Source organism: Hyperolius riggenbachi, chromosome 2, assembly GCF_040937935.1.
Source record: "Hyperolius riggenbachi isolate aHypRig1 chromosome 2, aHypRig1.pri, whole genome shotgun sequence".
Taxonomy (NCBI): Eukaryota; Metazoa; Chordata; class Amphibia; order Anura; family Hyperoliidae; genus Hyperolius; species Hyperolius riggenbachi.
In genome coordinates, this window is record NC_090647.1 from 220,572,935 (window position 1) to 220,586,411 (window position 13,477).

General features: G+C 41.1%; 1 protein-coding gene across 6 annotated transcripts in view; it reads right to left on the reverse strand.

Moving 5' to 3' along the window:
* Positions 1-13,477, reverse strand: part of INPP4A (inositol polyphosphate-4-phosphatase type I A) — a 220,965-nt gene that overhangs the window by 10,477 nt on the left and 197,011 nt on the right. For 4 of the 6 annotated variants that reach the window (XM_068268175.1, XM_068268176.1, XM_068268174.1 and 1 more), the window contains 8 exons: positions 11,329-11,358; positions 8,869-9,041; positions 7,614-7,737; positions 7,078-7,204; positions 4,962-5,102; positions 4,543-4,640; positions 4,340-4,452; positions 2,168-2,322 (listed from right to left, as the gene is read on the reverse strand). In XM_068268175.1, coding sequence (XP_068124276.1) covers positions 2,168-2,322; positions 4,340-4,452; positions 4,543-4,640; positions 4,962-5,102; positions 7,078-7,204; positions 7,614-7,737; positions 8,869-9,041; positions 11,329-11,358 — 961 coding nt within the window. The remainder of the gene's footprint in view (positions 1-2,167; positions 2,323-4,339; positions 4,453-4,542; positions 4,641-4,961; positions 5,103-7,077; positions 7,205-7,613; positions 7,738-8,868; positions 9,042-11,328; positions 11,359-13,477) is intronic. The other 2 variants (XM_068268178.1, XM_068268177.1) reach the window with 1 other exon arrangement.

Sequence of the window (13,477 nt, forward strand, 5' to 3'; positions counted from 1 at the left end):
TTGTTAACGTTTTTTATATTTCACAGCTGTTTCTGCACATAAAACATGAATGCAGGAAGGTCATACCAACAGAGAGACATGGTGAGGGAGGGCAAGTCATGGCAAACATCCACATAGCAGGGGTGTCCTAATGAGTCAAAGCTGGAGTGTTTTATAGCAAAAGGAGGCAAACTATGGTTTTCCAACTGTTCAAGACCCAGCATCATTGGCTGTCTGATGTTAGCACACTGTGTGGAAAACCAAAGGTTGCCAACCTATGCTTTATGGTGTAGCCGTAGAAGAACCAGCATAATCTGCAGATGTGTTCCCAATGATCGTAAAAGTCAAAGTGGTTTGTGACACTTTTTAAAGACATAAAGTTGTAACTCCTTATCGATTTAAGTACAGTGGTGCATGAAAGTATCTGAACCCTTGTGAAATTTTCAATATTACAAAATAAATACACCCTGAAATGTGGCGTTTTTCATTAAAGTCCAAAAACTAAGTAAGTAATGAGCATCCAATTAGACAAACAAGTCCAGAGGGTTGTGATTGTTCATTTATTTATTCAGGAAAATTTCCAGTCAAGTTATATCTGTATGTGACAAGGGTAGATAACAGCAGCTTCATAGTTATTTATATAGTTACATAGTCATTTGGGTTGAAAAAGGATATACGTCCATCGAGTTCAACCGAGCTCAGTTGCAGATGTCACTACTTGAGTGGCAATAACTGCACTTATTCATTCCTGGTATCTGTTGATCTATTCAACATACTGGCTTTAAGGCATTTCAGCCCATACCTTCTTACAAAACAAATTCAAAACCCATGTTAGTGGGCTTCCTTACATACTGAGTTGAACATAGCTGAACTAGGGCTTTAAACATTCTTTGGTAGGTAAACTTGTGTGTTTAGGGTTGTTGTTTTGCTGCATGACCAAGTTTCTCTTGATTCTCCGTTCACTGACTGATAAACTGGCATTTTCCTGTTGAATTTTCTATTACAATTCAGAATTCATAGCGCCATTAGGCTCAATCCACACTTGTGCTGGATCTCCAACAGCCAGCTAGAGCAGACAGTGCAGTATCCCCTCTGGTTGTCTATTGTGGTCCATCTAGAGTCTGGAAATGTATCCTTTGTCCTGAAAATTTGTCCAGGTCAGGGCTTAGCATATCACCTTGGATCCGTTGCAAAATGGCACGCATGAACAGATCATATTAATAATAATATAGGATTTGTCTACATGAAAGTTTGCTGATCCGTAAAATGGACAAAATGTGAATTGAGCCTAAGCGATGACAAGTCATCATAGTACTGAGGCTAATAGAAAGGGTTCTAATTAGAGCCGGATCATCCACAAGGCAAACTAAGACAGTTGCCTAGTGCCTGGAGAGAGTCTAGGGGCCTGGTGGATACTAGCCCCCACCAAATCTAGCTAAAAAAACCAGATGATCATCATCAGTGGTAAAAAAAAATCTGCTATCTTGCCTAGGACCCCATTTCATCTTAATCCTATTCTGGTTTTAATATGCAGTATTTGTCATGTTACAGAACATTAAATTCATACCAAGAAAAGTTCTACATTGGTCCACTGAACCTTATTTCAACAGCAAATGACCCTACCTACATAGTCCTTGGCAAACCGGCAATGGACATCTTTTTTTGGGTGGCTTTTAGTGGCAGGTGTTCTGTTTTCTAACAGAGGGTTTATGAATTATATATGCAAATGCAAGAGAGAATTTGTTGGAATTTCTTGAAATCTCCCAGGGTATCACACAAATACTGTATATATATTTTTTTTTATTCCCCCCCCCCTCTCCCCCAACAACTGAAATGATCATATGGTATGGACTCATTTGCTTAATTGGATTTTATTACCGGTAGTTTTAAGGCTTATATGAAGCACAGCTCACATTTTAAGTCACATGTTTCCCAAACTATTGAAAAGTGAGTACCCTTCAAAAACTCAATTCTCGCTGTATGTGGTATAGTTATGCATATGAATAAGAGTTTTGGAAAAAAAAATCTTGACATTTTATCTTCTCTAAAAAGTATCCACAGTGATCTGTTAGAAAATAAGCCTCTGTTTTTGTTTCTTTGTTTAATCTTATTTTTGTGTTGGGGAACCCACATCTGTAGCTCACCCAGTTCTTGTGCTGAAGCATCGAATAACAGAAACCTTCCTTACCTTCTCATACACTCTAAAGCCTGTGTGAAGACCTGTGGGGCCATTCCATGTTCATGCTGCAGAATTAGGCACTGCTCCAGCGTCACTGACATGGCAGTACGATCCTTTGCACTTTTACAACTGGTGAAGCGAACACCATTAAGTCGTCGGCATATCTAGATAAGAAATATGAAAAACTGAGCTTAAAGGGAACGTTCAGGGACCGTTGAAAAAAAATAAAAATCCGCATCCACTTACCTGGGGCTTACTTCAGCCCGTGGCAGGCAGGAGGTGCCCTCGGCGCCGCTCCGCAGGCTCCCGGTGGTCTCCGGTGGCCGACCCGACCTGGCCAGGCCGGTGGCCAGGTCGGGCTTCTTCTGCGTTCCAAAATGCGCCTCACGGCGGCGCGCTGACGTCATCGGACGTCCTCCGGGCTGTACTGCGCAGGCTCAGAACTACTGAGCCTGCGCAGTACAGCCCGGAGGACGTCCGATGACGTCAGCGCGCCGCCGTGAGGCGCATTTTGGAACGCAGAAGAAGCCCGACCTGGCCGCCGGCCTGGCCAGGTCGGGTTGGCCACCGGGAGCCTGCGGAGCGGCGCCGAGGGCACCTCCTGCCTGCCACGGGCTGGAGGAAGCCCCAGGTAAGTGGATGCGGATTTTTATTTTTTTTCAACGGTCCCTGAACCTTCCCTTTAAAAGTCATAATTAAACATACAGTATTAGTTACAAATGAAGCAGATGTTCCACATTATATAAGTCTTTATGGCAGTAGTGTACTTTTACTCAGCTGTAGTTAAAATGTCTTAAAACTGGACAATGATCAATAATGCTTTATTTGTTTTAGTGGAAGTTTGAAGTCCAGATCCATTACATTTTTATTTCAGCTTTGGATACTGTAGCGGGTTAGAGTCCCTTTCAGGTTCTTATTACGGTCCTGCATCTTCCTCCGTTACAATTTATATCCTTTATTATCTAGACAGGAGGTGGAGACATTTCTAGAAGCATAAAAGGATCAGAAAAACATTTTTTGTATAGTCGAGAAATGTTGTCAGTTCTCTGACAAGTTATCACAACTGCACTTTCTTATTCCTGGGAATACTAGCTGTCGTTTTTAAGTCATACTTTCTAATAATCGGGGAAGAGGGACTGTGGGAAAAATCTCTCTAATGGGGAAACAGACAACAATAATCACACACACAGACACAGACATGGGCGCACACACAGTTTTTAACCCCTTGCAACAATATCCAAAGCTAAAGAAAAAAAAAGTATTGTAATTAGCACTTCAGCACTAAGGGCAAAGTCAGTGGTCAGTTGTTAACGTATGCACTAGGAGTTAAATGCTTATATCCTAAACCATGGCTAAAAAATCAACAATACATGTATAATGGCCAATTTTAAGACAGCTTGAGCACACTTAAAGAAAGGTACACGAATGCTGGCCATATGCAGGTTGATTTAAAAAAAAAAAAAAAGACAAAATGTAAATAAGGAATACTAAAATGGTGGTGTGACACAAAGACCAGGAGAGGGCCAGTGTTTAGCCCCCATATGTGAAAGGATAGTGAATTTGTGTTAAAGTTTGTGGACCCCTATGCTAAACATTACACAGTTTTCTTACAAATATTTTGATTAGAATTCTGGAAAAGAAAAACAGGCGACCAGTTTCAGACTCACCCATTTTGCCTGTCAGCCAATTTGGTGACCTGACAGTAAAGACAATTCCATTAAGATGGTAATCACCACTTATAAAAGGGATGAGGCCTGCAAGGATATGCAACTATTTTTTAACAGTAATAAAGCTTATAAATAACTGACTATTCCAGGAGGGAAAATTACAATCCATGCACTGGGAACTGGAAGTATGATTAGCTTATGGTGTAAACCCTTTCTGGACATTCATGGCCCAGTTCATACACTTCACTGTAGACCCAATTCAGTCATAGGCGTCTTCCTCACACTTCAGTGATCAATGTTGATCATCCATTTAACTAAGAATAGGCCAGACTGTAACCTTATCCATAAGTGTACTGAGCCAAATCCCTAGATGTGCAAAATGTGACCATTGGTGTATATACTTGTCTATCAAGGCTAACGTTTCCAAGTTTTTGTAAGGCATTGTACATAAGAATGGATAACGCACTATAGCAGGACATTTTCAGAACTTCTCACAAGTGACGCTGTGCAGTACCTCAGCAGCTTGCCAAAGGATGTCAACATTTTTGTTTTTCCGTGCATTCACATTCTGCCCAAGGAACCTGAGCAGTTCAGGGAGGCATGTCTGACTCCGAGACCGAGGAAGACCTACAATGGGGAAAAAAAAATAACTGAAAGGGTAGATAGGTGGTGCATGAAATAAAAATTATTAAGCAAAACTGTTAGGTGTAAACTTACAGTCCTCTGGTAAGACTTCTTTGAACTGTTCATAATATGAATTAAGTCTGACCAAGCTCTCAATATTGATGACTTCTTGCAGTGATGTGTCTCCAAACCTGTAAAGATAAATGGGAACATAACGCTACAAACAGTGCAATGCATTTATACTTACAGCATAGTGGAATCAATCCGTAATATTCTGAGTGTGAACTAGTGTTTCACAGGGCTCACTCTTCAAGTGAACAACAGAACTTATCAACATGGAAAACTTGGTAGCATCCTCTGTACAGGCTAGGAAACATACTGCTAAAGCTGGCATTAAAAGTTGCTAGGTCTTCTAAAACAATATATATATGTGTATATATATATATATATATATATATATATATATATATATATATATATATATATATATGGGACAACAAGTAAGACCTTACTTTTCTGCCAGTGTCTGCTGTTCATTGATCCCAACATTGAAAAGGACTGGCTGGACCCTGAGCAACATTCCGCTCTGAATTTCACGAGGAAGAACATCGAATAAAATGCTTGGCAGTGGAATTCGAACATTAAATCCATCCCTATGAAAATATGAAATAAGATAAAACTTGGTTAAATACATTTTTATTCCAAGAAAAACCTTTTGGAAAGTATCTGCACTTCTGTTTTAAATGCTGAACCAAAAACATCCCCAATGGTGGGTTGTTTTTGATTCAGCTGGTGCACAGCTGCATCAGAAAAGCCTGAGAAGCAGCATGAAAAAGTGTAATAATAAACATTCATCTGGAAAGAACAACCATTTCATGTGCCAAAACTGCTTTCTACAACTGTTGCTTTCTGTCCTCTAAGGTTTCAGCTGCTGGGTGAGTCAATAATATGACCGCGTGACACTCAAACTAGGAAGAACAATAGAGGACAAAGCTACATTTAGCAGACTCACTGCATGGTGGAAACCATGTTTCTAAAAAGAGGTGGAATTTTGTAGTTCACAGGAAAAGTGTGAAATAACAGGCGGGGAGGCGTTAAATTGATCTTAACACCATGAATAAAAAAATATAACAAACTAGTCCATTAAGCAAAAACAGCCGCAGCTCTGCGCCTGCACAATCAGCACCTGACGCAGATGCAGGCCACTGACGCAGATCCCAGGGGTACATATTCCCGGCAGCGTTAAATACTATTTCCCCTCCGTGTCGCAGCAACTTGGAGGGAGATGTAATTTGTGGTCCAGTGATTGCCGGAACCCTGAATTACCCTTACCTGCCCCGCACACTATAGCATTACTGCTATAGCGACACCTAGTTTCAGAGCTTGGCACTGAGCGTCATAACCACCTGCTTCAGATCCCAGGGCTTTTATTAGGTAGGACGAGCCTCCCCCTAAGGGAAATTGGCAAATGGTGTGGGTTATTGGGGCTGTAAGAATTTACCTACTTTAGGGATGGGGGGGGGGGGGGGGGGGGTGGGGGATGCTCCCTAACCCCCCCTTAAAATGCAATCCACCATCTGCTCTGTCCCAGGCACAGGTTAAAGTGCCAGTGGTAATATTGCGCCGCTCTGGTGGCCGTGATGCACGGGACGGGAGATTAAGTCCATTAATGTGATTACATCTGTCCTGTCAAGTTTTGGGTTTACTTGTGCTTTAAAATGCAAAATGTGTGCGAATGTGGCAAGTGTGTTTGCTGCCTAACACTGATTTGACTTCCAAATACGCTGCTCTGATTTACAAATGGATCCAAGCAAATCAGTGTTATCTACTTTAAAAAATGCAGTAGAGCGGGCCAACCAGCATCTCCTACATCACTTTATCCTTTCTTTTTTCTAGTTTTTTTTTTGTTAACGTGTCTGGTTTATTGAAGAATAGACAATAATGGGAAATACATGAAATGTTTGCCCTTCTTTTCTATTTTTGCTCTGTGTATTAAAAACACCCCTCGTATATTACCAATGAGGAATGGTCCAATCTAATTAGTGTCAGTGCAGATTCCTTTTTTTCCATGCTAAATATTTCTCAAGACATTATCAGAATAGCTTTATGAGAAGGTCCAAAGTGCGATACTCATATAAAAAGTAATTACACAACTACAAAGTACAATTGCTTTTTCTGTGTGCATATGTGGTCAGTTTATTTCTGGTTACACAATAACCCTTCTAGCCCTCATGTGATTGCTACTGCTATACACCTATAGCAGTAGAGCAAATCTGTGTATGCAATAACTCTCAGCAGCCAATCAAAATTAATTTTTCACATAACCAACTTAATTGAAGCTGGTTGGCTGCTACACTCAGCACAGCCCCATTGCCCTTTCCACCGACTTCTTATGAGCGCCTTTAGGAATCTAAGTGGCAGCATGTTCACAGAAAATAAATGTCAAAAGTTGTGCATTTAAAACCAATGACCACAAACCTGACCCCGCACATCAGCATGAGGGCAGACAACTGATAAACAAGACTTTTTTTCTTCTCAGTTTACACACTCTGCAGACTGTATCATATGTCTGATTTTTTCATTGCATCAGCATAATCTAAGTAAACAAGCAAATGCAAACCTGCTTACCGATTCCCTGTTATAACTGGCAGCATATCATTTGATGCGTTTGATATTGCTTGAGTGACTTTAAATGTTACGTTCCTTAAGTCCATAATTCCCAGACTCATATCTTCCAACATGGCTAGCTCTTCACCTGAAACAAAGAAGGACATATATTGGATAACCTTATTGATTTTACCCTTCGTAGTGCAGAAAAAAAAATAGGATGACATTGGCCTCATTTTACCTTCTCAGGCATACAAACAGTGCATTAGCATACCAACATAATATGCCGATAGCAGCCACACACACATATTCTGGTCTGGTCAGACTTCTTTGCCTCTGTATGTACAGTAATATTCATAACTAGCAAAGCACTATTTCTCCTTACATCATTTAATTACCTAAAGCTTAATTTATCTTTTGTTTATACTCATTTAGCTATAAGTTATCCTTATAACTATGCAACTTTATTCATACAAGCAAGCTGCAAGAGTTTGCGATGAACAATGGATGGTAAAGAAGGTTCTTGGCACAAGACAACGTATGCAGAGAGGACTTACCATATGTGCTGAGTAGGCTTTCAAACTGAGCCAGAAGGCCAATGGTGTACAGCTGTCGCAAGAAACCATCGTCATGAAGACAGTTCCTCAGCTTGATGATGAAGCCACATATCAATGCTGTTAACTAAAAACAACAACAAAAGTCTTACATAGATTTCTTTCCAAAATCTAAAAAAAAAGCAGAAGTACTGCGCAGGAGCAGATCGCTCCCAGGAAAGGGAGCACGGAGGGGCAGTGCGCCTGGCCACGCACGCACAACGCAGCACGACTCGGCCAGGCTTTCGGGGACAATTGTGGGTGACAGGAGTCATCCAGGGAGATGGCGAGGGACGAGCAGCCCTAATGGGGCTTAAGGAAGCCCCAGGTAAGTAATGTACCAGAGACATGGGAGACCAGGGTTCGAATCCTGGCTAAGGTCAGTACCTATGCAGTAAGAAGTCCTTGGGCAAGACTTCCTAACACTGCAGGGCACACTTAGTGGCTGCAGCTCTCGAGCACTTTGAGTCAGTCAGGAGAAAAGCGCTATATAAATGTTAGGATTATTATATGTAAATCTATGCAGATTGAAAATGGACCAATTGAATCCCACCAAGGTGGAATTCGAATGGTCCATATTCAAGCTGCATAAATTTGCATACAACATTTGCACAAACCTGCATCAACTCCGTATTATTTCTATCTCACTTACCATGCCTAATTAAAAAAATAATTAATAATAATGGCTATAAAAAGCTATGTTTATTTCACATACACTGTACACAGGGGCTTAGCATTAGGGGCTGCAGAGGTAGCGACCTCATCAGGGCCCTTGGGCCAGAGGGGCCCCATGGGGCCCTTACTAAACCAAAGTATAAGCTGTTTATTAGTCCTGTGGTGGTAATAATCACTTCTATAGATGCTTTGAATGGTAGTAATCATTAACACACTGTTCCTCATCCCCTTCTTGCACCTCTAATACTGTAGATGACCTTGGCAGGTTTTGTTGCGCTGTATCATGTGTTAAGTATAGAGTGCTTGGGGGGGGGGGGGCCCAATGTAAAACACGCACCGGGGCCCCGAGCTCCATACCTACGCCACTGACTGTGCAAGGTGGAAAACTGCATGGACCTGCTTTGCGGAACAGAAGACACATCTACATACCTCTAAGTATCCCAAGTTAATCAGTTTACATCTACTCCACCAGTCCCTGCAATCTGCGCTGTGTTCTGTAGCTGTATTTAGAAGAAAAGCTGTTTGGAAAGAGATAGGGACATACCGTTTGACAGAAGACAACGTCCCGTCTGTACTGGAGGCTCAAGCACAGGGCAATAGTAGGAGCACTGTCCTGCATTAAGAGGAACACCATGGCTTTCTTTGCTTTATCACTCATCATGGCTACACAGTCTGTCAATGTACTTAACAAGGGGTACAGTGCCTCACTCCATTCCCCTAAGGTAAGAAAACAGGAGTCAACATACTTAATATCAAATACATATTCCATATGGATGTAACAATGAAAATTCCTTTAAAGTGACCCTGTAATGAAAAGGATATGGAAGCCGCCATATTTCTCTCCTGTTAAACTATGCCAATTTCCTTGCTGTCCTGTTGGTCTTTCTGGCAACATCAGTGTCTGAACCACATGCCTAAAACAAGAATGCAGCCTGTGTGGTCAAACTTTAGTAAGGAGACTTGGTCTCATACTCACTCTGTCTGTGGCTGAAAGTATCAGAGGCTGAGGATCAGCAGGACAACCAGGCAGTCAGCCTTGTTTAAAAGGAAATAAATATGGCAGTTCTCAGAGCCTCCTCGCTGCAGTAACACTTTAGGTTCAAACTGCTACAACTAAATACTGTACTACCTTTCACAATTTCATAAAAGGTACTGTCTGTACCTGTATTCTGAAATAACATATACAAAGGAATACATACAGTATCTTATAATTGTCGTTATTACAGTGCTGGAGCAAAATTTACAGATACTAGTCAATTATATGTTGAAACATAAATAAAAAACTGGCAGATTATCTGAATAACTGTAGTTTTTTTTAACTATTGGGACATCACAACTTCTGCTGCAAGGATGTAGCAAATGTAGCAGATTGATTTACTATTCACTAAAATAGTGCTGGTATTAGCATCACCTTTAGATTGTAAGCTTGTAAGAGCAGGGCTCTCTACTTTATGTGTCTTGTTAAGGTGGGATTAAACTAAAATTTAAGTACCTACTCTTAGATATATAAAAGAACATTTGAACTTTTCTTCTGTGTATAAAAATTTTAACTTTCACAGCAGAGATCAGTACAAATCTGCAGTTGTAATAACTGTAATAAGCTTTCTGCCTGGTGACTTCTCTCTGCTCCCCCTCCCTCCTCTGCTGAATAGATATGTCACCATGGAAATGGCTAAGTCACTTCACAAGAAGAGTAGGAAAACATAGGAGAAACTGGTGACAAACATCTATCCAATTGGCTAAACGACAAAAGAAACTAAATCTGTGAACAGAAGTGCGGTGGCAGCGTGTGGGCCAAGATACTCTTGGACAGAGGTTCTGATTTTGGGACGCTAGACTTTCAGATGTGTTTCATCAGAGAATGGATATCAGGGGGTCGATGATAAATGACAAATCAATGTTCCCAATGAGCTTGAACAAGTCTGCATGCAGTTTCTCTAAATCATATAAAGTAAGTTGAAGGTCCACACATTTATTTTATTAAAGCGGACCTGAACTCAGCACTTCCTCTCTGCTCTACAAAATACGCAACCGCATAAGAACCTTTAAAGAAAAGCATTTATTTGTTACAGCGGATACAAATCCTAAAATAAGTCTGCATAATTTCTACTTCCTGCTTTCATGGAAGCAGACATACTGTTAACATCCTGTGCTTTTAAATGAGCTTATCTGCCATGGCAGTCAGGTGACACAGGGAAGAGATCAAATTACAACTTGTGATTAGACACAGATAAGGGGGAATTAGACAGGGTAAACGCTCTAAATACATACAGGGTGCAATTTTCTATGTTTTCCTTCTGTCCTGTGCAAGAGTTTAGGTCCTCTTTACAGCCATTCTTTATACATCTTTATATATCACCAAAAATGGTACAGTCACTGCCGATTTTGGGGATATCTAAATTCCCTTTATTACTGTAATGCTGACTTTACATTGAGAAAAGAGATTTTATTCATCTCCAAAACAATTAACTATGATTGTATCATCCTTGCTGACAACTAAATAAGGGCTTTGATGGACTGAGTGTTGGGGCCCTCTTTCACTGGGAAGTGCAATCGCAACCAAATTTCCACTACTTGCGTTTTCTCAGTAGCCGCCAGGAACGGAATGCGATCATGGCGAAAATCGTGCAGCTCGACATTTGCGTGTGGAGAAAAAGCGACACACACTAGTGGGAAATGAGCACCCTGATTTACACGCAAATCGCAGTGCTCTTGTGATCGGCAAAACAGCTGCCCTTACTTGATCGCACCTCACCACTGCACACAACTAGCGCAATCCATTCTTCTTTAAATCTTCACAAGGAAATAGGAGATTGGATGTGACAAGTTTTACCATACAGACACAACCAAAAAGGGCTATTTCAGCCACTTCTTCTCTTTACAAATTAACTAATATACATAAAAAATCAATGAAAGTAGCAGGTCCTGCAGAAGCAAATAAAGCTAGGGAGAAAACAGAATTACAGAATGAAAAGAATAGCAATGAATGGAAAGTAGCACATACCTGATCCGACTTCTTCTGTCAAGCAGCTATCTGCACAGAAATGGAGGTGCAACATGCATGATTAAGGGGCAGCAAACAAAACTCTTCAAGAAAATAAAAATAAATAAAAAAAAATCCCACTTGCAAGCAAATTAAGTGTAAGCCTCACATTGGGTTAAAGCTTGCAGAAGTAGAAAGCAGATAAGCAAAGTTTGCAGAACTCAGCTGTGGCTGCATGCAGTGCATGGTAAGACTGCTTCCTTACAAGGTCTGTGTTTGCATAAAGGGGCTGATACAGCTAATATGCAAGCAAGGAGGCACAGCTCTCAGGGGAAAGCGGATATCAGTGAAGTGAGATTATTTAGCATCACTTAACTGTGACATATAGGAACAACAATGTGTCCAACCCATATTTTTGATAAATTTACTACAGCATCTCAAACTTTCAAGGAATTTATTTGTTAAAAACAAAACAAGTCAGCACTCAGCAAAAAAAAAAAAAAAAAAAAGTTAAAAAGTTGAAAAGCACTTTAAAAGGAACCTGAGGTATAAAACCTATGGGAGCTGCCATATTTATTTTCTTTTAAACAATACCAGTTACCTGGCAGTCCTGCTAATCTTTCTGGTCAGTAGCGTCTAAGTCCAACACCTGAAACAAGCATGCATAGACATCTGATCTACATGCTTGTTCAGGGTCTATGGCTTAAAGTATTAGAGGCAGAGGGTCAGCAGGACAACCAGGCAATGTGCATTGTTTAAAAGGAAATAAACATATCAGCCTCCTTTTCCCTCTCACCACAGGTTCCCTTGAAAGGGAACCTAAACTGAGAAGGATATGGATTTTTCCCTTTTAAAATAATACCAGTTGCCTGACTCTCCTGCTGATCCTGTGTCTCTAATACTTTTAGCCACAGCCCCTCAACAAGCATGCAGATCAGGTGCTCTGACTAAAGTCAGACTGGATTAGCTGCATGCTTGTTTCAGGTGTGTAATTCAGCCACTACTGCAGCCAAAGAGATCAGCAGGACTGCCAAGCAACGGGTATTGTTTAAAAGGAAACATCCATATCCCTCTCAGTTAAGGTTTCCTTTAAGGCCTCATACATTATGTCAGTCACTTCACAAGTCCATCTGCATTATGGACTAAAATGCATCATCAGCATCCAAAAACAGGTCTGAAAATGTGTGCATGAACACACACTGTATGCATTGAAAAACCCTTATAGAAAAAAACATGTACCATGGTTTATAGCGTGAATGAGGTCTTAAAGAGAACCCGAGGTGTGTTTTAAAGAATGTTATCTGCATACAGAGGCTGGATCTGCCTATACAGCCCAGCCTCTGTTGCTATCCCAAACCCCACTAAGGTCCCCCTGCACTCTGCAATCCCTCATAAATCACAGCAGTGCTGTGAGGCTGTGTTTACATCTGTAGTGTCAGTCTCAGCTGCTCCCCCGCCTCCTGCATAGCTCCGGTCCCTGCCCCCGTCCCTTCCCTCCAATCAGTAGAGAGGGAAGGGATGCAGGCGGGGACCGGAGTTCTGCAGGAGGCGGGGAGAGCAGCAGACTGACACTATAGAGATAAACACAGCCAGCTCTGACAAGCTGTTTGTCAGCAGCGTGGCTGTGATTTATGAGGGATTGCAGAGTGCAGGGGGACCTTAGGGGGGTTTGGGATAGCAACAGAGGCTGGGCTGTATAGGCAGATCCAGCCTTTGTATGCAGATAATATTCTTCAAACCCACCTCGGGTTCTCTTTAAAGGTACAATTTCAGAAAGACTATTTTTTGTTTTTGTTTCCAATGCTTTAGCACATTTTGCCTTTATAGCAGATATTTCCCTTAGTCCTGCTCAGAAGAAGGCTTAAGAAATGACATTAGGAAATCACAGGAAAAAGCTTTGGCAAAATAGAGAGAAAAACAAGCACACGTTTACCGATGGTAGCTACCCACTGTCGAGGACTAGAACATGTATGTAAAATTATCAAGGAATAACAACCCACTTACTGGCCTACAGACAAACGCATACCAGTAATCACAGAACCTGGTTAGCAGAAAGGTTCATTCGGATTATAAAATCATTAACAGGAGAACTAAACGCTGCAAACTGTACAGTAACACTAACCAATCACCAAGTGTCACACAAGCCAAAAGGACCTTATTTCCCTCATTA